The sequence below is a fragment of the Arvicanthis niloticus genome, chromosome 22, assembly GCF_011762505.2.
Source record: "Arvicanthis niloticus isolate mArvNil1 chromosome 22, mArvNil1.pat.X, whole genome shotgun sequence".
In the NCBI taxonomy this organism is placed as follows: Eukaryota; Metazoa; Chordata; class Mammalia; order Rodentia; family Muridae; genus Arvicanthis; species Arvicanthis niloticus.
In genome coordinates this window covers 12,173,095-12,201,052 of record NC_133429.1, presented here as the reverse complement: position 1 = coordinate 12,201,052, position 27,958 = coordinate 12,173,095, and the positions used below count along the sequence as shown (strand labels likewise).

The following is a 27,958-nucleotide window of genomic DNA, read 5'->3' as shown; positions in this document are numbered from 1 at the left end:
CATTGAGTTACATTCTCAGCCGTTTAGAGGCTGGCTCACTAAGCTGCCCAGTCAGGCCTTGAACTTGTGATCCTCCTTAGTAGCCAGGCAGCCAGGTTGACATACCTACGCTATCAGGCCTGGCTACTATGTGTTTTGGCTTTCCCTGTGCTTATCACACAGGTGTGTGTGTGACGTCCATGCCCAGTGGCCCAAGCATCACTGAGCCCCTCTGCCTGAACGCCTGCATCCACATCGCGACCTGATGGGGTGGGCATCACCGGTGGCCAGACGCTTGAGGGAAGCTCAGTGGGTGGTGGAGACAGAGGCTCAGAGGGAAAACCCCCAAGGGCAGGCGGAGCTGGGAGTCCAGCCAACTTAGCCAGACTTGCCCAAGAGCTGACCAGCCCCGCCGGGTCCCGCGTCTCCCGCCGCACCCACCTATCGCTGTCCCAAGCAAAAGCGAAAGGAAGCCAAGCGGTCCTGCGTGGCGTGGCGTGGGCGGGGAGGTGGCCGCGCGCTCTAGCTCCGCGGGACCAGGCTGCCGCTTTGTGACTTCACTGGTTTCGCAACAAGCCTGGACCGCCCGCGCCCCACCCACCCGGCTGCCCGTCCGCCCTCCGCCCTCTCGCCTCTGAGCGCTTCCCTCCCTCCGGGGCTGGGCCTGCCCCGGCAGTCGCGGAGCCTCGGTCCCGCCGCGCGTTAGCTGTCTGTGTCTTGGCCACCGCCTCCAGGCAGCCCGCAGCAAGCCGGCTTCGTGGTCCGACGAGCTCAGCGCCCGCCCTCTCACCGCGATGCTGTGCTTCCTCAGGGGAATGGCTTTCGTCCCCTTCCTCCTGGTGACTTGGTCGTCCGCAGCCTTCATCATCTCCTATGTGGTCGCGGTGCTCTCTGGGCATGTGAACCCCCTTCTCCCCTATATCAGGTGAGGGACCAGGGGAGCTGAGAGGGAGGGAAGGCATCCAGGCCAGGCATGGGTAGTGGAAGTTCTTGAGGTAGTGGAAAGGTGTGACAAGATAGTTTCTGACGTTCCAGGACGTGTTTAGAGAGGCAGGAAGCACGTGTGGGTTCTGCCTCTAAGGAGAAACAGTGCTTAGAGCATCATCATGAGGGCGGCTAGACAGATGGTGGCACCTTTCGACCTGGGGTATGGGACAGAATCTTGGGAAGGGCCTTCTTTGGCGACACTCAGACAAGGAGAGTTCTTAGGATACCACTTATTATAAGTAGATCCAGGCATGTGCCGAACTGCTCACCCATTTCTCTTTCCAACCACTCCTGGCTCCTCCCCTCCCTCCCCTTCCCCTCTCTGTCTCTGAGACTGGATCTCACCAGTCCACCTTCCTCTGCTTCCCTTGTGTTGAAATTTAAAAATCTTCACCACAACAGCTAAGTTTCTTTCCGTGAAAGAAAGTGGAGGTTTAGATTGGTGGAGATGCACCGGTAGGTCATTGGTGTGAAAGCTACAGAGTTCACATCCTGGTCCCCTTGTGCCAATGGCAGCACGTTTAGGATGGACCTGCCTCAGACTCCTCTGGACCTGGTGCCTCTAAAGTCAGGGCCCTCAAGATGTCAACACCTGTGATGTTTCTTGGCTGGTTTATTACTTTGTTTCCTACTTTGTGTCCATCTTTTCTGGGGGTCGCTTTATCCACAGCTGGGACAACAGCTTGATCTTCCTTAATGTCTCTGTATTTAGTGACAGGGTAGACTAAAGAGTCCGTTGAGGAAGACTTTAGTAGTTGGTCTTGTGTCCCTGAAAAACCCTTAGAATGGTTCCTCAGAGCACATCTCAGTCCTGGGTACCAGCATCTGTGTCCCTTCTCTCATTAATGAATCAAGATCCACTCATGTATAGAAATGAGCTCCTGTCCTTGCTACCCTCCTGCGGAAGTAATAGCTATGTTTTTCCTAGATCTGAAGTTCACTCCCGGCTAATATGTGATATGGATCGGCCAGGCTGTCAGAGGCAAGGCTGGAGCCATTGTGTCTGATGTGGTTGTGAGTGACATTTCCTTAAAGTGAATCTGGTTATCTGTGGGAGATAACCAGAGTGGAGAATGAGTGACATACTTGTGACATACTGAAATCACAGGCACTCCACAGAAGGGGCTTAGAAATTAACAAGGAAGGCTTTAAGGAGTGCTGAATTATGGGACTCAAGGCACAGGATGGACCCCACATTGGTAGGAGCTATAATCCAAAACTAAGGTGATTGCCCAAGTGTGGCTGGGAATTTGGGATTTTTTTTTTTACTACCTTTCTAGCAGCAGAGACAGGCACTGGACTGTCTCTAAACCATTGATATATGGCCAGATACAGGCAAGAGCTAGACATTTAGAAGCAGACATCAAGAACTAAGGCAGGAAAGGTCACACACACCTTCAATTCCAGCACTTGGGAGGCAGAGGCAGAGGCAGAGACAGAGGCAGGATTTCTTTGAGTTCAAGGCTAACTTGGTCTACACAGTGAGTTCCAGGACAGCCAGGGCTATATCTGTGTATAGGCCGCTTGCCTAGCATGTACAAAACTCTGAGCTTAATTCCCAGCACAGCAGAAGAGCAAGACAAAGAATAAAAGTTACAAAAGCCCTCTGCAGACTGATCTCTGAGTACAGCCTGATGTGTACAAAGTGAGTTCCAGGACACACAGGGCTATAAAGACAGGCCCTGTTTAAAAAGGAAAAAAAAAAAAGTCCTCTATTTACTATCTCTGAATCTTCTGAATCTTCCTCTCCCCTCCCTTCCTTCTTTTCCACTCCTCTCTTCTCTCCTTCCTCTTTCTACTTTCTCTCTCACACTGATATTCCTTTCTATGTTTGTCTGGAGTCTGTTTGTTTTTGTGAGGCAGGGTCTTGCTATGTAGCCCAGACTAGCCTCAGACGTGTGACATTCCTCCAGCCTTAGCTTCCTGATCGGTGGGATTCCAGACTTGGGTCACCACATCTAGCCATGTCTCCCCCTCTTCTCACCTTTTTTCCTTTTTGAAACTGGGCATCCCCCCTGTAGCCCACGCTGGTGTCTCCATCCTCCTGACTCAGGCACCCAAGTAGATGGGATTAAAAAACATTGGCTCCAAATCCTGGAGCTTTCTTTGCTTTTGTTGTTGCTTCTGGTGCTGGGGATCGAGCCTGTGGTGCACAGCAAGTGTTCTGCCACTGGGCAATGCCTATTGGCCTTCTTCCAATGTTGTAGACACGCCACATCTCTTGGCTAGCTATCTCCAGATTATTTCCTTTTTTTAAACATCATCTTGCTGGGCAGTGGTGGCACACGCTTTTAATCCCAGCACTTGGGAGGCAGAGGCAGGCGGATTTCTGAGTTTGAGGCCAGCCTGGTCTACAGAGTGAGTTCCAGGACAGCCAGGACTGTACAGAGAAACCCTGTCTCAAAACAAAACAAAACAAAACAAAACAGACCCTCAAAAACAACAACAACAAAAAACAAAAACAAAACAAACAACAACAACAAACCCAAAACAAATAAACATCAGATTAGCAAAGCCAGTCCTAATAATGCCTGGAAAGATAGCTCAAGATTTAAAATTGCATTCTACCACTTTGAACTCCTATAACCAATATGTGTGTGTGTGTGTGTGTGAGTGTGTGTGTGTGTGTGTGTGTGTGTGTGTGTGTGTCCATGGCATACAAGTGGAGACCAGAGGACAATTTATTGAACTTGGCTCTCTACTTAATGTGGTTTCCAGGGCTTAAACTCTGGTTATCAGGCTTGGCAGCAAGTTCTTTTGCCCACTGACCCATCTTTGAGGCCATGTACTTACAGTTTTAGTGTGCTCAGTTCAGTGTGGTTCACTAGCCTGTGGATCTCCAAGGTATTTCCTCAGCTCCCACGAGACAATGGCTGGTCCAACTGCTTGAAGGCGTCAGAGGCCAACCACATGTGTTATTCCTCGTCTTTTATTCACCGTTCTACACATGGCCTTCTAATCAATCAGAAATATAAGACCCTTGAGAGCTTGGGAACTGGGGTGGAGCCCAGTGGTAAGTGTCCACCTAGTATCTTCTAGGCCCCGAATTTGGTTCACAGCTCCACAGGAATAATGTGTAAAAAAACCAAATACCCCACCCCTATCTATTTATCCAAGGTCATGGTGGGTCTCTGTAAGATAAGCCCAGTCAATTGGGTGCTTGGTTGGGGATACTTAGTTCCTCAATGGGAGTTCCCTTCCCTGTTTGGCAATTGTGGTGGTCTGATATTTTTAGCACATTTATGAAATAAGAGGAAAACCACTACCTAGGATGACCTTAAAGTCTAGCTTCCTTATCAGATAACTTCGATTTGTGACACTATTTTTTTGTTGTTGTTGTTGTTTTGTTTGTCTTTTGACATCAAGTCTCAAGCAGTCTCAAACTTGATAAGAAGCCAGAATTACCTTGAACTTTTGGTCTTCCTGCTTCCCCCTCTCAAGTGCTTAGATAATAGGCCTTGCTATTCTTAAATGTGTTGCATAAATGGTCAGATGATTCTGAGACATGGAAAGATACTCAAATTCACGCATAGAAATGATTCCGGTTGGAATTCACTGATGCTGTCTTTTATTTGATAATACTTTTGGTGAGGTTTGGTGTGTGTGTGTGTGTGGGGGGTGAGGGTGGGGTGGGGAAATGGAGATGGGTGAACACAGACCTTTTCCTGGGAAGGTAAATTGATTTAAAATTTTTAAATGGTTTTTTTTTTATATGAATGGGTGTTTTGCCTGCATGTATGTATGTCTGTGCACCCTGTGTGTGCCTGATGCTCCGGGAGACTAGAAGGAGTGTCGGATCCCCTGGGACTGAAGTGATGGTGATTGTCAGCAGCCATACAGGTGCTGAGAATCAAACCTGGGTCCTGGGTCCTCTGGAAGAGCAGACAGTGTGTCTAACCACAGAACTTTCTCTCCAGCCCCTTATTTTAAATTTTATGGAAGGACTTCAGTGTAAAAAAAAAAAAAAGAAGGAGGAGGAGGAGGAGGAAGAGGAGGAGGAGGAGGAGGAGGAGGAGGAGGAGGAGGAGGAGGAGGAGGAGAAGAAGAAGAAGAAGAAGAAGAAGAAGAAGAAGAAGAAGAAGAAGAAGAAGAAGAAGAAGAAGAAGAAGAAGAAGAAGAAGAAGAAGAAAAGAAAATGAAAATGAGAAACACATCCTGTGTGTAACAGGGTTTTGGTTTTTTTTTTTTTTGTTTTTTTTTTTTTGTTTTTTTTTTTTTTTGACAAGTATCCTATAGGTTTGCCTGCCTGTCTGAAAGAAATGCATCCCTGTAAGGAAGCACACAGTGTTACAGTGTTTCCACTCACTCATTTTATTATGTGCTGTTTGTGGTAGAAGCAATCTCAAGCTCAGAGTGTGTGGCAAGGTCTCTCCCATTGAGCTACAGTATTGTTTTCTGGAAGCTTGGAAAAGGTCTAAGTAGCCATAACAAAGAACTTGCTAAATAAACAGATTAGGCAGAGAATGTAGTGCTTCCAGCAAGAGTTGCTTTCCTATCTTCTCTTTGAAGTACTGTATGCCTGTGGTGTTTAAATCTCCAGGATACATTATTACATGGGCGAAAAGCAAGATGCAGAACAAAGCTTGCTATTTTTAGTTAGAGACAAAGGAGAGAAACAATACACACTTGTATCAGCTTGCCTAAAGATTAATCAGAAACTGGGTGTGCTAGTGTGGTACTTAATCTCAGCACTCAAGAGGCAGAGAGGCAAGAGTACTGCTTCAGGTCTGAGGGGGAACTTAAGATAGATAGAAAGACTTCAGCATGTGAGTTCAAAACCAGCCTGGCTTACATAGCAAGCTGCAGGACAGGCAGGACAACATACTAAGACATTGTCTCAAGTAGAGAAGAGAAGAGAAGAGAAGAGAAGAGAAGAGAAGAGAAGAGAAGAGAAGAGAAGAGAAGAGAAGAGAAGAGACGAGAAGAGAAATGTTTAGCATGCACCAGGTCCTAGATTAATCACCAGCCCCTCAAATAAAGAGACTAATAAAAATGTTTGTCAGCAGGCCACTGAGGTCAGTAAGACATTATAAGAATGTTCCCAGCTTATTTTTCCGCATGTTTTCAATATTTTAAACAAATTGGCCTTCTACCCTACTCTTAAATTAAAAACATGGATTCAGACGCCAGCTACATGTAGAGGTTGGAGTAATATCACGTATTTTCTGTGTTCATTGTGAGCCCGTTAATGCAAGGGCATCCAAACCAAGAATAAATAAAAGCCAGCCTCACGGGATTAGGCCACACCCACATTCTCAAGCATAACCAACCATGTTTAATTTGGAGTGTCTCTTTCCTCCTCTGGGCTCTCTGGCATCAGTTTATCTCTATGGCTTCCATCCATAATATCTAGGCTACCCCCCTTGAACCTTCCTTGGAAGTGTGCTCGTATCTGGCATGTGGTCCTACACTCTTACAGTTTTGTTGGGTCTAGGTCCCGGACTGGCCTTTTATGAGGAGTCTGGTTTTACTAAGCAGACTATGCAGCATTTAACCACCTATGTTGTTCCTCATGACCATAATTTCTGCTCAGTCAACAAGTGGCAGAAAACGGGGCTACCTATAGAATTCAGACACTTTAAAGTTGGAAGCAGAGTTGTAGAGTAAGTGATATAAAAAGTTTGTTCTGATTTTTAATTTCAAAATCAAAATTATGACAGGATATGTAGCTTAATGCCTTTTAATCGAAGCACTGGGGAGGCATGGGCAGATGGACCTCTGTGAATCTGAGGCCAGCCTGGGCTACATAGCAAGAGCCTGTCTTAAGGAAGACTTTAATTATGGTGGCTTGTACTTGTTATCTCAGCATTTGAGAGGCAGGTCGAGGTGGATTACTATAAATTCAAGGCCAGCCTAGTCTACATAGTGAAATCCAGTTGAGCCAGGGTTATAGAATGAGACACAACTTTAAAATAAAAGCAAAAAACCCAAACCCAACACAAAGTAGTTAGTATTGTTACTTAAAGGAAAAAAAAAAAAAAAAACAGAAAGAAAGAAAGAGAGAAAAGAAAAGAAAAGAAAAGAAAATTCTTTAAAAAGTGACTTGTCCGAAACTGTATAAGTGGGAAGACAGGCTGAACATCTAGAACTATCTAAAACTATCTAATTTCAATGGACACAGTTAGAACTCTTCCCCACTGGCCTATGTTATGTTTCCTTAAGCATTTCCCTATTGCCCAGCAAGTAGCCTTGTGTGCTCGCAGTCAGGGTTTTGCAGGCTCTTCTGGAGCCATTGTTGAGGCGTTTGGCTTACGATAACTCTTTAATGGGTCCTTGATAGACTGAAATGTCAAGAGGTCTTTAGAATATAGCTCTCCTGTTTTCAAGTTGAGATTAAAGGTTGAACGTTAACAGCTAACCCAATCCTGGAATAGGCAGGAGTTTTGCCGCTTTTTGGAAGGAACAGAATTCCCTAGGCTGGCCTCAAACTCGTGATCCTCCTGCTTTTGCGTGCCTCAGTGTCAGAATTTACAGGCACATGCTGTCACACTTAGCCATTCCTCCAATGCCTTTATTTTTTATATTTATTAATTATTTATCATATATGGTGCATATTCAAGTGAATAGCGGTGTTATGTACCCAGAGGTCTTATTCTTGGTCTCTCACTGAACCTGACCTTAGGCTGATAAGCCTCAGTCTGAAGACAATGTTTTACCTTGTGCTCAGGGTCTACATCCCCCACTAAGCCATAACCCCTGGCTTTAGATGGGAATCACATGTATCTGGTGATAAAGAATGTCATTTGTCCATGCTTGGGAAAGTCATGTACCATCAGGCATGTGTTTTTTGTACTGTTCTAGCGTTAAGTGATTATTCACTGCCTTAGCAAAAATTTAGTTTGGAGAATGTTCCTCAAATTTCTTGTGTCCCAGCCCGAGCTGCTGCTCCAGTCCATGGGTCAGGGTCTAGCAAGAGAGAGAGAGTGGGGATGGAGGGGAAAAGACTCGAAGAATGGAGATAAGACAGAGGTTCTGATCAAGTCTCAAGTCTTGTTTATTGAAGGGAAATCCGAGGTATTTATATGCTTTGCCACGTGCCTTGTAGGCATGGATACCTTGTGCGCCTTGCAGCTGGGGGCACTAAACAACAAAACAAGATGTGTGGGAAAAACAAGATGTTTATCAGAGTGTGCTTAGCTGTTGTAGGCTGTTGAAAACAAATCTCTTGTCAGGGTATATGGCTCAAAATGGCTGCGAAGATGATAGCTGCTTTCAGCTAGGAGTCGGCTCCCAACATTCTTGGACATATGTAAAGTTGGCTTAACTTATATAAATGTAAACACAGGAAATGTGGTCGTAATTGATTTCCCAGATACCTCTTGTTTTGAAATTACTGGGCGTATGATGGCTCAACAGCTTCTAAACCATGTGCAAATGAAACATTACTTCTTTCTCAGCCAGATTGGATACATCTTTAAGAAGACCAGTGAAGGGCTGGAGAGGTGGCTCAGTGGTTAAGGGCACTGACACATTGTTCTTCCAGAGGTCCTGAGTTCAACCTAGCAACCACATGGTGGCTCACAACCATCTGTAATGGGGTCAGATGCCCTCTCCTGATGTGTTTGAAGACAGCTACAGTGTGATCATATAAATAAATAAATAAATCTTTAAAGAAGAAGAGGAGGAGGAGAAGGAGGAAGAAAAGGAGGGGGAGGAGAGGAGGAGAAGGAGGAGAAGAAGAGGAAGAGGAGGAAGAAGAAGGAGAAGAAGGGGAAGGGGAAGAAGAAGAAGAAGAAGAAGAAGAAGAAGAAGAAGAAGAAGAAGAAGAAGAAGAAGAAGAAGAAGAAGAAGAAGAAGAAGAGAAGAGTGAAGTGGGTGTGGCCAGGGCAGGGCCAAGCACTCTGGGAAGCCATGTGATGAAAGAAGGATGTGCTTGGGAGCAAGATGGACGGATCTCAGCTAGCTTGGAAAGCAACTGGTTTGTCTTCTCATGTTCCCAGTTTCTTGAATCAGGCACCCAGATATACCTATGTCACCCAAATACGCCCCTCGGTATCTGTGAAGGACTGGTTCCTAGACAGCCTAGGGATACAATACTCTGAGGATACTGATGTCAGTGGCTCCTCAGTGCGTTAGGGTTTACCTAAACACCCCCCTCCACATACACACACACACACACATACAGCATCCTTGTATACTTTAAGTCATCTCTACATTACTTAGGATACAAAGTATACACTGTGAAAAAAGCCGGTGAACAGTGTTGTTTAGGGGATAATGACAATAACGACAAGTGGATTCAGTACACATGCGACTCAAAATGTGTTTTGGATTCTTGCTTGGTTGAATCCCCGGATTCAGTACATATGTCGATAGCTATGGATGGCCAGCTGCTTGCCCTCTGACCTTGTGTGATGGCATCATTAGGTTTGAGCTTAAACAGGAAAATAAACAAAGCTCATGGTAAGTTTTCTTGACTGCCCCTTGCACATCAGGAGGAAGGTGTTACTCAACATTCACTTACCGTATAATATGTAATATCAGAGACCTGACAGACTTATGAAGAGTTCTTTTCTTCTCTTTTTTTCTTTTCTTTTTTAAAGACAGGGTATCACTATATAGCCCTGGCTGGCATGGAAACCAATATGTGGATCAGGTTGGCCTCGAACTCACAAAGATCTGCCTGCCTCTGCCTCCTGAGCAATGGGATTAAGGGCATGCATAACACACCCAGCATGAAGACAGTTTTTATTGATAATAAGAATAATCCTTTCACTTTTACTAATGATAATGTACAATCAATACTATTGCTTATTATTTATTACTATTATTATTTTAAAGATAGCATACAAAGTGACAAGTTCAGTTATGGAATATGTGTGGTGGTGGTTTGAATAGGTTTAGCCCCCATAGATTCATGTGTTTGAATGCTTGGCCACAGGGAATGGCACTATTAAGAGTGTGGCCTTACTGGAAGAGGTGTGGCCTTGTTCGAGGAAGTGCTTCATTGTGTGGGTGGGGTTTGAGTTCTTTATGCTCAAGTTCCACCTAGTGTGGAATTCCAGTCTCTCTCCTCCTCTGTCTGTCTGTCTGTCTGTCTGTCCGTCCGTCCGTCCGTCCGTCCGTCCATCCATCCATCCATCCATCCATCCATCCATCCATCCATCCATCTATCTATCTATCTATCTATCTATCTATCTATCTATCTATCACCTTAAGCCTAAGCTGGCCTTGAATTTGAGGTAATCCTTGCCTCAGCCCCTCATCTGCTGGGAAAATAGAGTGAACAACAGCACACTCACTTTTTGTTGATGTATTCTGATTGTTTTGAGTATGTTTTATTGATAAGTGAATAAATCATAAGGCTATTTGTAGAGTCGTAGAGTCACGGCAAAGTTCTTTTTTTTTTTTTAAGTTGTGCTGTTGACAACTACCTACAATGATGAAAAGATGGGGGATATGAGCCAACTGGGTACAGGCTAATGCATTGATGAGAGCTGCTATGTATTCAGAATTCTGGAGAGAGATCGAATAGAGCATGCATGCCATTGCTTGTCAAAGAGGCTTTACAATTTAATTCTTGAGAAGTTTAGAGCTCTCACCTACTTAATCTCTTCCTGGTACACACCAAAGGCACAGGGGTCCCTTCTCATACCCATGGCCGTGCTGAGGCCAGCAGGCATCACTCCTGAAAGCCATCCATGGGTTTTTTTCTCTATCCAACTCCACGTCCAGTGTCTTGAACTTTGACAGTCTTTGTCTCACACGTCGAATACATTTGCCCCAAGGACTTGGCAGGTGCTAGCAAATCAAGCTCCAGGCTGGCTGTTCAGCATTTGTCTGCACACCACTGTTTCCTCTTCGCCCATTCATTCTGATGGCTTTGCTTGACTGCCAATGGCAGCCTTGAGATCAAGGACATTGGGGTATTGATTCCTCTGTGACTTGAACACGTGAAACTTCTCAAATACATGATTTCTTCCTGAATAGAATGGCGTTTACAGAAGACACCCCCATACACATTCAACTAGGCTCATGAAGGCAAAATTACCAACAGTGACGTTGTCGTAGTTGTTTTCTTGTGACCTTTCAGAATGTCTTTACACCCCGACCACATACTTTGTTGAATACCAACCCATTATGTCATTTCCTTCCCTTTCCAAACACACGCTTAGGTGCCCTAGCTCCTGTCCCTGCCAGGAGTCTGTCTGAGGTGGTAGATGGTTGCCAAGCGCTGTGCTCCGCCTCTCTGGCGGTTACTTTTCTACATCCTAAGGTGGAGGCCAGAAGGCTTGATGTTCTTCACAGACTTAATCATCTGGCAAAAGTGCAGCCCAAGGGCTCAGGCTTTCTCTGCCTTTGTTCTGTTTCTGGTTCTCATCCCTTCCCTCTGGCCCTCTTAGCCCTGGGCTCAAAAGGACACCCTGCACAAGGACAACCTTCTCCAGCCCTCCTTCAGTGTAGGAAGCTGGGCAAGAGGGGGTATTTCCTCCTAATCAGGCTCAGACACCACAGTGGAAACATCAGGGAGTCGAGGTGCTTGTTAACAGCCGAGCCTCTTTGCCTTCTCTTTAAAAAAGTTCACTGTCCTCAAAACTCAAGAGGTTCCTGCTTTCTCTGTTGGACAGGCTTCTGGTGGAATTTTCCACATGCTGGGAAGTGTGCCTTTTCAACGCTAGCCTTTTTCAACATATACATTTCAGAGCTATTTTAAAAAGTGGAAGTACCCCGAACCAGTACAAGTTGCTTCACGTTGGAGCACCATTGTCCCATCAGTTTTAAACTGGGAAGGTAGCTAGCTAGCCTGTGAGCAGCTTGCCCGATTGTAACCTGATACCAGTGAAAAGGAAATCTAAGAGGGCCAAACACTTTCTCTGACTGGAACTGGGTGCCTGGGCACACTGGGCACTTTGATACTGAGCCGTGCTCCCAGGGCTTCATCTCTACTTTCTGAGTCACATCAGGAACTGGAAGACTGCACCTAAGCTTTATTTTTTTTTTTTTTCCTATGGGAATCTCTTTTAAGGTAATTGATCAGACTAGCAGGTGTGTTTGACTCATGGCTTAAAGGCTGCTTGCACTTGAGGACAGTTATGATTTTCCTTGTGGAGGTGGACTTAGTAGGGATCCATAGTATCGCTTAGTTTTTGTTACTGTATTGTGCATACATCCAGTCATTAAAGATTAAAGTGGGGCCTCTATGTGCGCTAATTGTCTCAATCTTGGGATTTTTCAAGCTTATTTTCCAGTTACTTTGATTTTCAAAATAGTCACATTCAGTTCTTCATTGAGAAGCAACATCCATGGAGCTTATCACATGGGGTTTGAGAAACAGTCATGCTGTTTATTTTAAGCGTCTTCTAGCTTGTATTGGTGAGTAGAGAGTGTCCTCACGTATGTGTGAACGCATGCATATGGGTAGGTGTAGGTGTGGAGGCTTGTATGTACACATACGTCTGTTTTTCAAGACCAGATCTCTGTCTTAGTTAGTAGGGTTTTATTACTGTGAAGAGACACCGTGGAAAGGCAGCTCTTATAAAGGCAAACATTGCTGGGCAGTGGTGGCGCACGCCTTTAATCCCAGCACTTGGGAGGCAGAGGCAGGTGGATTTCTGAGTTCGAGGCCAGCCTGGTCTACAGAGTGAGTTCCAGGACAGCCAGGGCTACACAGAGAAACCCTGTCTCGAAAAACCAATAAATAAATAAATAAATAAATAAATAAATAAATAAATAAATATAAAGGCAAACATTTACTTGGGGCTGGCTTACAGTTTCAGAAGTTCAGTCCATTATCATCATGGCATTATCATCATGGTGGGAAACAGGCATACATGGAGAAGCATGGTGACCTGCAGGCAGCAGAAGGAGACTGTTGCTGGCCATAGCTGCAGCTACGAAGACCTCAAAGCCCACCCCTATAGTGACAGACTTCCTCTAACAAGGCCACATCACTTCAACAAGTCCACACCTCCCAATAGGGCCACTCCCTATGGGCCTATGGGGGCCAATTTCATTCAGACCATACAGTTTCTTGCTGATTCAGCCAGGCTGACTGGAGAGCCAGTGAGTCCCTTAGGATTACGAATGTGAAGTACTGCACTTGGGTGTTTTACATGGATGCTGAGGAATGAACTCATGGCCTCATGCTTGTCCAACAAGCACTTCCCTGACAGGTTTAGCTCCCTAACTCTGTAATCTTTTTGTGGCAGAAAAGAATTTTCTAGGCTTTTCTAGAACCCAGACAAAAATTCTTTAGGATAAATTCAGGTCGGACCTTTGCAACTCAGTGTCTGAACACCTTGAAAGATTATTATAAAATGAACTAATTATCTGCCCAGGGGTTGGAATTGAGATTCCTTTTGAAATAATTCAAATATTTTCTTTTCTTTCTTTCTCAGTGACACGGGAACAACTCCTCCAGAGAGTGGTATTTTTGGATTCATGATAAACTTCTCTGCATTTCTTGGTAAGTAGAATTTTGCACGATATGCTAAGATTTTTTTTTGTTTTATTTATTTAATAACAAACTTACGTATAGTTTCATTATAGAAGTATGCTTACCTGGTAATCTGAGGCAGAATTTTAAGAGGTACCTTTAAACCACAAATTTCTGAAGTGGAGTTAGAATTTTTATTCTAGCTAATGTTTATTTTTATGCCAGGTGGTGGTGGTGCACACCTTTAATCCTGTCACTCAGGAGGCAGAGACAGGCAGATCTCTGAGTTCAAAGCCAGCCTAGTCTACAGAGTGAGTTCTGGGACAGCCAGAGTACAGAGAAACCCACCCTCAGGAAGGAAGGAAGGAAGGAAGGAAGGAAGGAAGGAAGGAAGGAAGGAAGGAAGGAAGGAAGGGAAAATAAACCAAACCAAGCTAACCAAAACCAAAAAGCATAAAATGAACATACAAAACCCCCCAAAACAAAAAGATTTATTTGTATTATTTGTGTATGTGTGTGTATGCACCAATGTGCATATGTTATATTTTTTTACTACTTGTGTGTCTATGCAAACAAGCATGTGTCAGTGCCTTCAGGGGCTAGAAGAGGAAGTCAGACCCATTAGAGTTATAATCCCTTGTGAGTCACTCAGTGTGGGTGCTGGGATCTGAACTCTGGTCCTCATGATAGAGCAACAAGCATTTGATAGAAAAATTCTCTCATACAATAAAACATCCTGACCACAGTTTTTCCTCCCTCCAGTCCTCCCAGTCACCATTCCAACCTTCCCTCTCCCCCAGATCCACTGCTCCTTAGTTTCTTTTCAGAAAAAGAGCAGGCACCCAGGGATATCAACTGAGCAAGGCATAACAAGATTGATAGCCAGAAACTGTAAACAACCTAGTTGCCCCTCAACTGGAGAATGGATAGGGAATATGCGGTACGTTTATGTAATGGAGTATTTTTTTAGCTATCAAAAAAAAAAAATGACATCAGGAAATTCGCAGGCAAATGAATGGAATAGAAAAAAAAAAACAAAAAAAAAAACAAAAAAAAAACCATTCTGAGTCAGGTAACCCAGACCCAGAAAGACAAATATGCTTTGTACTCACTTACAAATGGATATTAGAGCCACCTTTAATCCCAGCACTTGGGAGGCAGAGGCAGGCAGATTTTTGAGTTTGAGGCCAGCCTGGTCTACAGAGTGAGTTCCAGGACAGCCAGGGCTACACAGAGAAACCCTGTCTTGAAAAACAAATCAAACAAACCAAAAAACCAAAATAAATGGATATTAGCTGTTATATAAAGGATAATCACGCTACAGTCCATAGACCCAAGGAAGGTAAGTGGTAAGGAGAGCTCTGGCAAGGGGTCAGGGGATGCATGGATTTCCCTAGAAAGGGGAAATAGAACAGATTTTGTGGGTGGACTGGGGACCGGTAGAGATGGGGACACGTGGGGATGGGATAGAGTATGGGGAGAGATGACTATAATGGGGGGCATTTGGGGGACTATGGGAGAACCTAGTGAGTGCAGTGGAAATTTCCCTGAATCTATGAGGAATCTATGACTCTAGTGAGGACTCCTAGTGCTGGACAATACGGAGCCCGAACCGGACGTCTTCTGTAGCCAGGCAAGGCTTTGGGTGTTGGGATCGGGTCTTCTGTAGCCAGGCAAGGCTTTGGGTGTTGGGATCGGATCTTCTGTAGCCAGGCTAGGCTTTGGGTGTTGGGATCGGGACACCACCTCAGCCACAAAACCTTTGACCTGCAACGGGCATTCTTAACCACTGAGCCACCTTCTCTATCCCTGAAATAGATTTTCAGTGCAATTTAGTTTTTAAAGAACTATTTCTAGCCAAGGTACTTGTGTAATCCAGCGCAGAAGGCAGGTTCTGAAAATGTGTTCTGAGGACAGCTTTCGTGGACTCATCTGGGGTCAGAAGCGGGACCCTGAGCTATCCTTCAGATCTACTTGGGGAATACAAGATGCAACTATGCACTTGGAGCCAGGGTGTAGCTCAGTGGTACAGCTTGGCATGTGAGCAAGGTTTGATCCTCAGTACCGTAAATTAAAACCAAACCAAACCAAACCAATCCAGTTTAGAGAATTTGGATGCTGATATATTGAGAACGGCTGATCTGTTAAGAGAAATGGAAAACGGTAAAACCAGCTAGCTTGTGTCTGTCTCGGGTATGATTGTTTGTTTTCAGTAACTCAGACACACCGCAGAAGCAGTCGACAGGATGCAATTCCACCACCAGTCAATTAATATAATACACACCGACTCCATTTGCTTTGCCATTGATTCAAAACTCAGTCTTCTACCAGAGGATCTGAGGATACAGGTGTGAGATGTGGGGCTCAGTCCTTCCTTTATTCCTGTTGAACCATCAGGGCCTACTTTGTAATCAACACTCACTCCCTCTCTAGGTTGTAGAGTAAGCCAGGAGAACCTGAGGGAGGGAGCAGCTTTAGAAGTTGGTTTGTGTAACGTGATAGAATGTTTCTCTTGCTCACCCACTCTTAGGTGCTTCCATTTGGGTTTGGAGGTAAGAAAAGGGAGGGAGAGCTGGGCAGTGGTGGCGCTTGCCTTTAATCCCAGTATTTGGGAGGAAGAGGCAGGTGGATTTCCGAGTTCGAAGCCAGCCTGGTCTACAGAGTGAGTTCCAAGACAACCAGGGCTACACAGAGAAATCCTGTCTTGAAAAACCAAAAAAGAAAGAAAGAAAGAAAGAAAGAAAGAAAGAAAGAAAGAAAGAAAGAAGAAAGAAAGGGAGGGAAAAAGAAATACAGGGCATTCTAGGCGCAGGTTTATGCATCTTTGGAACCAGACTTAGAGCTGCAAGTAATTGTTTTGCTACAATCAATGGTTGGACGCGCAGTTTTCCCTCCTGAGTCTTCTAAAGGCTGGGAATATAGCCATGTGCCACTGCAACTCGCTAACTTCCTTTTTATTTACTTAAGGTCTTTACTTTTTAAAAATTTTGAGATAAGGCCCAGTATGGCCTTAACTGTGTCAATACATAGAAAGTCCACCTTATCGTAACGAGGGACATGTGTGCTGAACATTTTAAAGGCAGACCAGAAGAAAATTTGTAATATTTCCAGTAGGCCATATTCTGGTGTGTAGAATGTGTCAAAGCCCTTACAGTTTAAACCCAAGGGGGAAACTGAGAGCAGTACGGCCACCTTGCACATCTCAGAAGACATGCAAATAGACGAAAGGCAGTTTTTAGAAGACTTAAATTGTTAAGTCTCATTGGGGAAAATGCCAGTTAAAGATTCCAGTTCTCACTCACTCCTTAGAGGGCTGGTTATTGACAAACGCATGCATATGGTTATTCTCCCACCTCGGCTGACTCAGAGAGAATGATCTCAGCATTTTGATCACGCCCCCCCTTTTTTTTTAAACCTTAGGCTACTATTCTGAAAGCGTGCCCCAAACCTACAAATCAGGGCTGCTAATCGAGTACTGTTTATGGTTGGACAACCCAGGGAGCAAAGTAGAAATCAGTCTATAAAGAGAGGGGTGAGATAGAGATAAGACCTCACAAACCGTAGAGAAACCTCCCAAAAATCACAGTGGAGATTGATTTCACAGTAACTGGGAGGGATCTTCACGGTACACTGTTAAGTGAGAAAAGCAAGTCGTAGCGTGGAATGGAGTGGAGTCATAAATGACCCTTTACATGAAAATAGCCAAGAATGTGTGTGTGTGTGTGTGTGTGTGTGTGTGTGTGTGTGTGTGTGTGTGTCTGCTTCGTGGGGCAGAGAATAATGGGAAGAACAAAATGTATCGCAATCAGGATGTTTTCCCCCCCTGTGCTGGGAATCAAACCCTCATGCTACTCTTCCAGCCATGATCAAGAAACTCTTGTGTTTCATTAAAAGAAGAAGTAATCAGACCACACTTCTTTTTTTCAGGCGCAGCTACGATGTATACAAGATATAAGATAGTGGAGAAACAGAATGAGACCTGCTACTTCGGCACTCCTGTTTTTAACTTGGTGTCGCTGGTGCTCGGATTGGTGGGATGCATTGGAATGGGCATCGTAGCCAACTTCCAGGTACGGCCTGAGTGTGCTGGGTGGGTGCTTAGGGGGGAAGAGTTCACGTGTAAGTAGAGAAGCAGGCAGGCAAGAAACCAGCTTGAGCCGAGAGAGCCATGAGATGGCCAATGGATTAGGATTTGGTAAATTTTTAACATGTTTGTAAGTCTTGCTTGGGAATTGGGAGAGAAGGGGTTTATATTTGCAAGATGAGAATGCATGCCTGAGAGGGTGCCACAGGCTCAGTGCTGCTCCCTCTTCATTTTTTTAAAGAGATTTTTTTTTTTACCCTCTATCTGGCCAAACTAGGGCTGGAATTTTCACTCACATATGCATGCACACAAACACACAGACATGCACACACACAGACATGCACGCATGCATGAACATAGCACATATTTTAACCTTAAAATTATTAATGCGCAGGGTAGTGGTGGCGCACACCTTTAATCCCAGCACTTGGGAGGCAGAGGCAGGCGGATTTCTGAGTTTGAGGGCAGCCTGGTCTACAGAGTGAGTTCCAGGACAGCCAGGGCTATACAGAGAAACCCTGTCTCGAAAAACAAACAAACAAACAAAACAAAACAAAACAAAAAAAATAAAGAAAAAAGAAAAGGGTGGCTGATTCCAGAACAGAAGAAAACAAACAAAACAAAACAAAACAAAAAAAAAAAACATGATTGTACAGTCACAGCCTAGTGATAAGGTGATGAACTAGAAAAAAAAAGCCAATTAAGAACAATAAACTGAGGCAGTGGTGGCGCACGCCTTTAATCCCAGCACTTGGGAGGCAGAGAGAGGCAGGTGGATTTCTGAGTTCAAGGCCAGCCTGGTCTACAGAGTGAGTTCCAGGACAGCCAGGGCTACACAGAGAAACCCTGTCTCAAAAACAAACAAACAAACAAACAAACAAACAGTTAAAACCAATAATTTTAAACTGAGACGTTCATTATAGCTAAAAAAAAAAAAAAAAAAAATCAAGGTTTAACCCTCTTAGGGTTTTAGTGTTTTCTGTGCATTTTTTTGCCCTGAAACTTGCAAAAAGTTCTTAACAATGAGTCCAAAGAATATGCCAATTTCCATCTCATCCACCCAAAATTCATGTCTGACCTAAGAACCATTCCTCCTTTAAAAGACAGGGGCTGGAGATGCAGCTCAGTTGGTAGGCTGTTTGCTTATCATGCACAAAGTCCCAGTACCCTAAATTCTGGGCCTGGTATAAGTCTGCCTATGGCATTTTGAAAGTAGAATCAGGGGGATACAAATTTCAAGGTCCTCAGCTACAGAGGGAGTTTGAGGCTAGCCTGGGCTACACGAAGCTCTGTTTTAAAAAAAAAAAAAAATGAGAGTGATTTTTGAGAGATCTTACTCTGTAGCCCAGGCTGGTCTTGACCCCTTGATTGCTCCTTCCTTGTTTCCCTGTGTGTTCATGATAAAGTACGTCTGTCATTGTGAAGGAGACGCATGAGAGAGGCGGGAGACTTTTAATATGATCATGGTAGGGTAAGCGTTCTCAGGGAGCCCACAAAGCTTTCAGATTTAGCTTCAGAAGGGTGTGTCAAGATGGCCAAGGCAGAGGAAGGAAATGTCCTCATAGTGGGAGGAGATGAAGTATTAAAATTCAGGATGTCTATAAAAGAAAAGTGGAAAGTACCAAAATTCTGATTATTCCTGAAAGTGACTCTTTAGCAGAAGATGCATGAGTTTCTGTTTTGACCTCACCCAAATACTCCACACACTCAAGCATCAAAACAGATTTGTTTCTCTTCATTGTTCAAAAATATTTTTAAATTGTGGTAAGACATATAAAATATAGAATTTTCATCTTAAACATTTTTCTCTGTATCATCCAGAATTCCTAAATTCTGTAAGTACTTAAAGGGGCACAAATATTTTAAGACATAGAAAGTCCCTTGCTTTTTCATGTATAACTATATCTATATGCCCATGTTAGATATCCTAGTTATAGAAAGTAACACGATGTATTGTAGACCGTGGCTGCAATTGTGTCTGGTACTCACGGTGATCCTCCTGCCTCATTCTCCTGAGTGCTGGGATTACAGGATTTAAACTGCCTCCCCTTGGCTTCTAACGGCAAGTTTTATAGGAAAAGCTTCTATATGGTCTTGACAGAACTGATGATAGATCAAAACGGAGGCTGTAATTACTTTAAGCTCACGGTCTCATGAAGTTAGGATGCCGGATGGGGTGGGGTGGGGTGGGGGGAACTGTGGAAGCAGCTCCTGCATCTGGCATTGATCAGCAGCTGGAGGCTTTTCTCTTGGATGGGAGCCACCCACCTCCCTGTGAACCAATGGCTTATGCAGATTGTCAACCTATAGGTCTTGACCCCTTTGGGGGTTGAACAAGCCCCTTCATCGTCGTCACCTAAGACCATCAGAAAACACAGATATTTACATTACAGCTCATAACAGCGGCAAATTTACAATTATGAAGTAGCAATGAAAATGGTTTTATGGTTGGAGTGTTTATGGTTGAGGGTCACTACGACATGAAGACTCTGTATTAGAGGGTCACAGCATTAAGAAAGTTGAGAACCACTGCCTTAGAGCTTCCTTGAGTGAGTGAGTGAGTGAGTGAGTGAGTGAGTGAGTGAGTGAGTGCTGATGACTGGGGTTAGTACGAGCCCATCTCTGTGCTCTCTGCAGGAGTTAGCTGTGCCTGTGGTCCACGATGGTGGTGCGCTTCTGGCTTTTGTCTGCGGTGTGGTGTACACGCTCCTGCAATCGATCATCTCCTACAAATCGTGTCCCCAGTGGAACAGCCTCGCCACGTGCCATGTCAGGATGGCCATCTCCGCCGTTTCCTGCGCAGCTGTTGTCCCCAGTATCCTTTTCACCGGTCTGTTGTTAAAAAAAAAAAAAAATGCGGTGAGGGAGAAGGAAGATTGTTCTAACTTCTGGCCATAGCAGTAGCTAAACTAGGGACTGCTTAAGTGGGGTCTTTGCCGTGGGCACAGAGACTCACTCACGGCGTGGGAGTATGGCGTGGGTAAGTGGGGGTTTATAACCAGGGAGTAGCTTGGGGTCACTGGGTAACAGAGAACAAGGAAGAAACATGAAGTGGCTAAACTTCCCTGATAGGATTCTTGCACAAGACACTTCAGGGAAATCAGGCAGCCTTGGGGGCGGGGGTAGGGGGGTGGTGAAGGAGGGGAGTGGACTCAGATAACCAGAGCGATCACACCAACGGTTAGGCAGTTTGGGTTTACTAGGCTTGGTGTCACTGTGACAATATTTCTGACACAAACAACCAAAGGGGACGGCTTTATTTTGGTTTACTGTTTCTGAGTCTTCAGTCCATGGTCGATCAGACCACGTGCTCAGGTGGACTATTATGGCAACCAGAGCATGTGAGGACAGAATTTCTTCACCTCATTATGAGCAGGAAAGAGAAAGCAAAAGATAGAGGGGAGGAAGGGGCTAAGGGAAGGAAGAGAAACAGGAACAGGAGGAGAAGGTGGGGGAAGGAATCAGGGATATGATGCCCCTAGCGCTGGCCCAAGGACCTACCCCTCGTGATCTGCTTTTTCCAGGTAAGTCTCAGCTCTCCCCCAATAGTGTCCCCATTTGGGGACAAGCCCCCAGCTGACACATGAACCTTTGGGGGTGGGATGGAGACACTTTAGAGTTAACTGTCTTAGTAACTTTTCTACTGCTTCGAGAAGACACCATGATCAAGGCAACTTGTAGAAGAAAGAGTTACAGTTTCAGAGTTAGAGTCCATGATTGTCACAGTGTGGGGACCTTGGCAGCAGGCAGGCAGGCAGGCAGGCAGGCAGGCAGGCAGGCAGGCAGGCAGGCAGGCAGGCAGACAGGCAGACAGGCAGGCACAGGAGCAGTAGCTGAGAATTTGCATCTTGGTCCACAATGATAAGGCGGAAGGAGCTAACTGGGAACCGCACAGGCTTTTACAACTCCAAAGCCCGCCCCTAGTGACTCACTTCCGGCAAGACCACACCGCCTAATCCTCCCCAAAACAACTGAGAGTCAAACATACGAATATCTGAGCCTATGGGGGCCATTCTTACTCAAACCACACTAAACCAAGATCTAGCTAAAGTGACTTCATTTTCCTTATATTTATATTCTAATTAAATTGGTCTTTATGTTGAAGTGGGCCCAGGAGTAAGTTTAGGACCCAGGTTGCAGAGTTAGCTAAGCAAAGAATCTTTCCACAGTGTTTCAGAAGCTTGATGTCCCTCTTCACCCCGTTCCTGAAGCCATACCAAGTGTCCGTACTCTTTAGGAGATCAAATAGGAGAAAAGTAGACACTAGAGAAGTATTAGATTGAAACATCCTTGGGGGGGGGGGGGGGGGAAGGAAGGAATGGGGGAAGAGAAAAAAAACAGCCAGGAGCACTTGAGGCTGTTTGCATTCCTCCCCGAGGGTCCGTTTCACAAGACATATGAAAATATTTAACTTTTTGTAGTGCTTGGTTAAAGGCATCAAATATTGGCATTGTAATTAAAGAAATGAGTTTTGACTCCATGCCTGCTGGGGATGGGACAGTTTGACTTACTGACCTGTACTAAGGGATTTCATTTTAAATTTCTATTGCTTATGACCTAAGTCGACCCAAAATACATTTAGCCTTTTTGTGGTCACGGGTCTCGTTTTCAATGTGAAATCCACTTCATTTTCCCATTTAGCAATGAAGAAGGGAATGAGTATTTAATCATGTTTGTGTATTTTGACCTAAAGGAAATGAAAGCTGTCTGGACATGGTGGCACATGCTTGTAACTCTAGTCCTTGGTTTGCATAGACAGGAGGACCGGCCTGGGCTCATGGGACTGGCATCCTAAGAAAGGCCCTGGTCCTTTAATCCCAGCACTTGAGAGGAAGAGGTAGCCAGATCTCTGAGTTCAAGGCCAGCCTGGTCTGCAGAGTGAGTTCCAGGACAGCCAGGGCTACATAGAGAAACCCTGTCTCAGAAAACCAAACCAAACCAAACCAAACCAAACCAAACCAAACCAAACACCAAACCAAACACCAAACACCAAACCAAACACCAAACCAAAAAACAAAACAAAACAAAACAAAACAAAACAAAAACAAACAATAAACCAAAAAACAAACAATAAACCAAAAAACAAAACAAAAAGACTCTTTTCCTCCTATTGGGTTGCCTTGTCCAGCCTTGATAGGAGGGCTTCTGCCTTGTCTTATTCTATTTCATTGTATTCCTTTTGTTTATTGTCTCTTGAAGGCCTGCTTTTTTCTGAAGGGAAATGGAGGCAGGAGTGGATCTGGGGGAGGTGGAATCTGGGATGGGAAGGAAGAAAAACTTCAGTTGGGGACACATCGAATGAGAATGAGAGAAGAATTTATTTTCAATAAAAAAAAAGAAAAGAAAGCGAAATATCTCCTTTCCTATTCGTGTGTGTGTGTGTGTGTGTGTGTGTGTGTGTGTTATTTTCTTCTGTTTTGTTCATTTGAGAACAGGGTCTTGTTATATAAGTCAGGCTGGCCAGGAGCCAACCTGTTTTAGCCTGTCAAGTGCAGTGACTGTGGATGTGTGTGATCACTCCTGCCTCCCTTTATGTCTTTCATGAAGTATTTAAACCAAGAAAATGAAACTGGTCTGGTATTTCAAGGGTGGGAAATTCTCCATCTTTTGATCTTATGTTAGATTGCAGGAAGAAAAAAAAAAAACGACAGTGTTTTATAAGCAGTGTCGACCAGGTCATGGTATGTAGTGGTCAAACTTCAGAGAACATTCTGTCCTTCCAAACTCAGACCTCTGTTTTTCTCCTAAAATAGAAAGGATACTTAAGTATGCAATTTTGCTTTTGTTTTTATTTCTTATTGTTTTGACATAGAGTCTTAGGTGTAGCTCAGTCTAGCCACAAACTTGTGGCTATCCCTTCTATCTCAGTCTCCTGAGTGCTGAGATTACAGGCATATGCCACCTAGCTGGCTTCCTCCTCTTAGTCTTGGGGAAATTTTAATTATAAAATTTACCATCAGGAAGGAACTAAGCCCTGACTGAGAAATTTACTGCCAAGCAGCATGCCTTTCTCCTAAGACAATCCCTTCCCCATTTCCTTGTTCCGTTAATAGTTTGAAAGATGTTCATACTTTTCTCAAAATAGAGTTCCTTAAATCTTCAGCTCATGCTGCCTGCCAAGTGTATGATTAAGTGGTGTCTGTCGTGTTGTAAAGTTCCGAGTGTAGGAAATCTTTCTTTGCTTGCAGCTCTTAGAGGCAAATCTCTCGATCCTAAAACCAGGGAGTCCAAGCACACTGGGACATTTCAGCCTGTTTCCCTCCCTAGCATCTACATTTCCAGGAGGTTCATACTCTTAGTCAAGCCCAAGGGTCAGAGACCAAAAGCAGGTTCTGTAACGTCCCCACAACAGGCTAACCTGAGTGAAGTCAACAAACTTCCTTGTGAAAAAGTCTCCGGCCTCAAGCTTTTCTCTGGTAGCAATGTTTCTCTGGAAAGACTGTAGAGGCTCCTTAATTTTAAGGAGCCTGTGTTTCTTCTTAATATTTTTATGACACTGTTCTGTCCATAGGGTTTCTCTGTGTAGCTCTGGCTGTCCTGAACTATCTTTGTCGACCAGGCTGGCCTCGAACTCACAGACACCTGCCTGCCTCTGCCTCCTGAGTGTGGGGTTAATCAGTCATTTTCTATCCGATTTCTAAATTTCTCCTGCTGATTGGCCAACTTCTAAAGCTTTTAAAAACTTCACAGAAGCAAGGCGTGGTGATAGCAGTCCAAACCTGACGAAGGAAGGAAGGAGAAAAAGAGGAGAGAGATAGAGATAGAGAGGGAGAGAGAGAGAGAGGGAGAGTGAGAGAGAGAGGGAGAGGGAGAGAGAGGGAGAGAGAGAGAGAGAGAGAGAGAGAGAGAGAGAGAGAGAGAGAGAGAGAGAGAAAGTCAGGGCATGGGTGGCTTGCTCTTTTAATCCCAGTGTTTGGGAGGCAGAGGCAGGTGGCTCTCTGAGTTCAAGGCCATCCTGGTCTACAAAGTGGTCAACCAGAGTACATAATGAGACCCTGCTCACCCCCTTCCCCACTCAAAACAAACAAAACCAAACAAACACAGAAAAGGAAAGAAAGGAACAGAGAAGGAAGAAAGGAAGGCACCTTCCAGAGTTCTTGAGACATGAGATATGAGACTTCCTGTTTCTTCAGCTGCATTGTGACAGACTTTGCCCTCTAGGCATGGTGGTTTCCTCATTTCTAGTTTTTGCTATGCTCATCCCAAGGCTTATCCTCGACCTGGGCTCTTGGTTCACCAAAGTAGCTATGGGACTTTTTTTTGTTGTTTTTTCGAGACAGGGTTTCTCTGTGTAGCCTTGGCTGTCCTGGAACTCACTCTGTAGACCAGGCTGTCCTCAAACTCAGAAATCCGCCTGTCTGTGCCTCTCAAGTGCTGGGATTAAAGGCGCGCACCACCACTGCCCAACGGGACTTTTTTTTGCATACTTGAAATATGGCTAACTCAAATTGAAATCTTTCCTATATGTGAAATACACATCATTTCAAAGACTTGATGAGAGAAAAGGAATGTTATTGAGTAGATGACCTCTGACCTCATCCATTTTTTTGGGGGGGGGGGAGGTGGTGGGGAATGGACTTAAATACTTAAACTCATTGTGTAGGCCAGGCTACCTTCAGACTTATGATTCTCTTATCCTAGCTTCCCAGTATTGGGGTTACTGTCCTGAGGGCACTATATCTCTCTTCCACGAATAACTCTGTATTTATGACACATTAAAATATCACCACTATTTTATCATCATTTTAAAAATTATGTCTCTCTCTCTCTCTCTCTCTCTCTCTCTCTCTCTCTCTCTCTCTCTCTCTGTGTGTGTGTGTGTGTGTGTGTGTGTATACAGGTGCCACAGGGGCCAGAAGAGGCATCAGATCCCCTGGAACTGTGACTTATAGTTGTTAGCTGCTCACTGTGTATGCTGGGGTCCAAATTCATGTCCTCTGGAGGAACAGTACACACTCTTAACATTGAGACATGTCTCCTGTGTCATAAAAATTAATATTATTTGAAATATTATGTTAAATAAGATATATGTTACCTATCAGTATAAAGATAACATCAAATGATATATCAATATTATTATAGTTACAGTATTTTAGTAATTTAGTAAGTATTTAAATAAGGTATTTTATTAGCTTTTTAATTTGCTTCTGGATATGAGGTTTCTCATCTGTGTAGCTCTGGCTGTCCTGGAACTTGCTCTGTAGACCAGGCTGGCCTCAAACTCACAGAGATCTGCCTGCCTCTGCCTCCCAAGTGCTGGGATTAAAGGTGTGTGCCACCATCTCCCAGTTTCACTATTATTGCATTTATTTATTTGCTTGCTTGTTTGTTTATATTTTTGAGACAGAGTTTCTTTATATCACAGTCCTGGCTATCTTGGAATTTGCTTTGTAGATCAGGCTGGCCTGGAACTCCCAAGAGGTCTGACTGCTTCTGCCTCCCCAAGTGCTGGGATTAAAGGCATGAGCTATCATGTCCCACCTTCTTTTTAGTTTTAAAAAAACGGATACCAGCAAATTTAAATGTAAGACATTATAGTTTTGTGGGCTTGGAGCTACTATAGAGAAGACTTCAAACTTCATAGCTTAGATGAACTCTGACACCTGAGTCCCATCTTCATAGATGAACCTGGCACCCCAGAAGCCAGTGCATAAGAATTTGTCTTTTCATCTGAGCCATTGCTGTTTCTGTCTCTCTTCTGTCTGGCATACCATGGTCTCTGGGCTTCATCTAATGGGACTTTGAAATTTCCAAGTGCTGAGACTAAGTCTGTTTAACTGAACTCCTCACATCTACTCACAGATAGTGCCCTCAAGAAGGAGCTAAGGGTAAGCAGATGAGTTAATAGACTGAAACAAGCAGGAGTGTGGTCATTGGATGATCAAGGGATTATCTATGCTCTCAGCTGCTTTTATTCTGAGAAAGTGAGAAGTGTTGAGCTTTGCAGAATATGAAGGGAGGAGTCAGGAAAGGACGAGCTGACTGATACCCTGTTTTTATAAATAGTCTTTCCAGAGCTTTCTATTTCCCCATAGTCTGTCTGTCTTTCTTTCTTTCTTTCTTTCTTTCTTTCTTTCTTTCTTTCTTTCTTTCTTTTTCTCTCTCTCTCTCTCTCTCTTTCTTTCTTTCTTTCTTTTTTTTTTTTTTTTTAAATAATTCACTTATGCCCATTGGTGTTTTGCCTGCATGTATACATCTGTGTGAGGGTGTCTGATCTTCTGGAGCTGGTGTTACGGACAGCTGTGATCTGCTATGTGGTTGCTGGGAATTGAACCTAGGACCTCTGGAAGACCAGCCAGTGCTCTTAACCACTAAGCTGTCTCTCCAGTGCCCCCCTCCCCCAGCCCCACTTAAAAAAATCTTTCTAAGTTCAACCTTGCCCTTCTTGGGGCCGTAGTGCCCAGGGAAATCAGGGATCTCCATGGCTGGCATCTCTTTTGGCTCTTTAACTCTCAGCCAGAGGGAAGAGGGATACACTTCTACCCAACCACCCATCAAAAGTCTATTTCTACAAGGTAGTAGTTTGAATTTGAAAAATAGCTTATTTTTGTTTTTTTCCGTCGTCATCATCATCATCATCACCATCATCATCATCATCATCATCACCATCATCATCATCTCAGGTGTTTTGCCTGCATGTGTATGTATGTTGGTGCATCAAGTTTATATGGTGCCCACAGAGGGCATCAAACTGGAACTGGAGTTGCAGTTGGTTATACATAGATATGGGTGCTGGGAATGGAACCTGTGTCCTCTGCAAGAGCACCTGGTGCTCTTAACCACTGAGCCCTCTTTCCAGCCCCCTGGTAGCTTATTTTTGTATATGACGTGTTACTTTTCACAAAAGCTCTTACCTTGAAAATGGCATTTTAGAGGGAATATGTTTTTATTCAGTTGCAGAAATGAAAAAAAAAAAAAAAAAAAAAAAAAAAAAAAACCTGGTGTCAGCAGGGTAGGCCAGCTGTAAGCAGCTTGAGTGGAACAACCAGAAACGCTCAGTTTGAACGAAATGTAGACACAGGTTAAAACTTACTATACAAACCTGTCTTAGTATTCTGCTGCTGGGAAGAGACACCATGCCAGTGACAGCGCTTATAAAGGATAGCGTTTAATTGCGGGCTTGCTTACAGTTTCAGGGGCTTAGTCCATTATCATCATGGCAGCCGGCGGGGAGCACGGTGGCTTGCAGGCATGGGGCCAGAGAAGTAACTAGGCTGCAACCTGATCCAGTAGCTGAAAGGGAGGAGGAAGATACTGGGCTGGGTGTGTGGTTTTGACTTCCAATAAGGTCGAATCTCCTAATCTTTCTGATCTTATCAAAGAGTGCCACTCCCTGGTGACTAAGCATTCAAATATATGAGCCTAGGGGGAGCCGTTCTTATTTGAACCGCCAAAACACCCAAAAAGTCTTGCTAAGGAATAATTGTATTTCCATACTATAATTTGTTGATTTATGCATTTTCTTTATGGTATGGGGAACTGAACCTAAGGCCCTAGGCAATGCTGGGTAAATGTTGTGAATTAGCTATTGC

General features: G+C 44.3%; 1 protein-coding gene across 1 annotated transcript in view; it reads left to right on the top strand.

Annotated features, from left to right (window-relative positions):
- The first annotated feature begins 231 nt into the window (after positions 1-231).
- Dram1 (DNA damage regulated autophagy modulator 1) overlaps positions 232-27,958 on the top strand; it is a 33,106-nt gene continuing 5,379 nt past the window's right edge. Inside the window, exons 1-4 of the mRNA XM_076919905.1 lie at positions 232-904; positions 13,305-13,372; positions 17,270-17,412; positions 20,064-20,241. Of these exons, the coding sequence (XP_076776020.1) occupies positions 774-904; positions 13,305-13,372; positions 17,270-17,412; positions 20,064-20,241 (520 nt within the window). The 5' untranslated portion in view covers positions 232-773. The remainder of the gene's footprint in view (positions 905-13,304; positions 13,373-17,269; positions 17,413-20,063; positions 20,242-27,958) is intronic.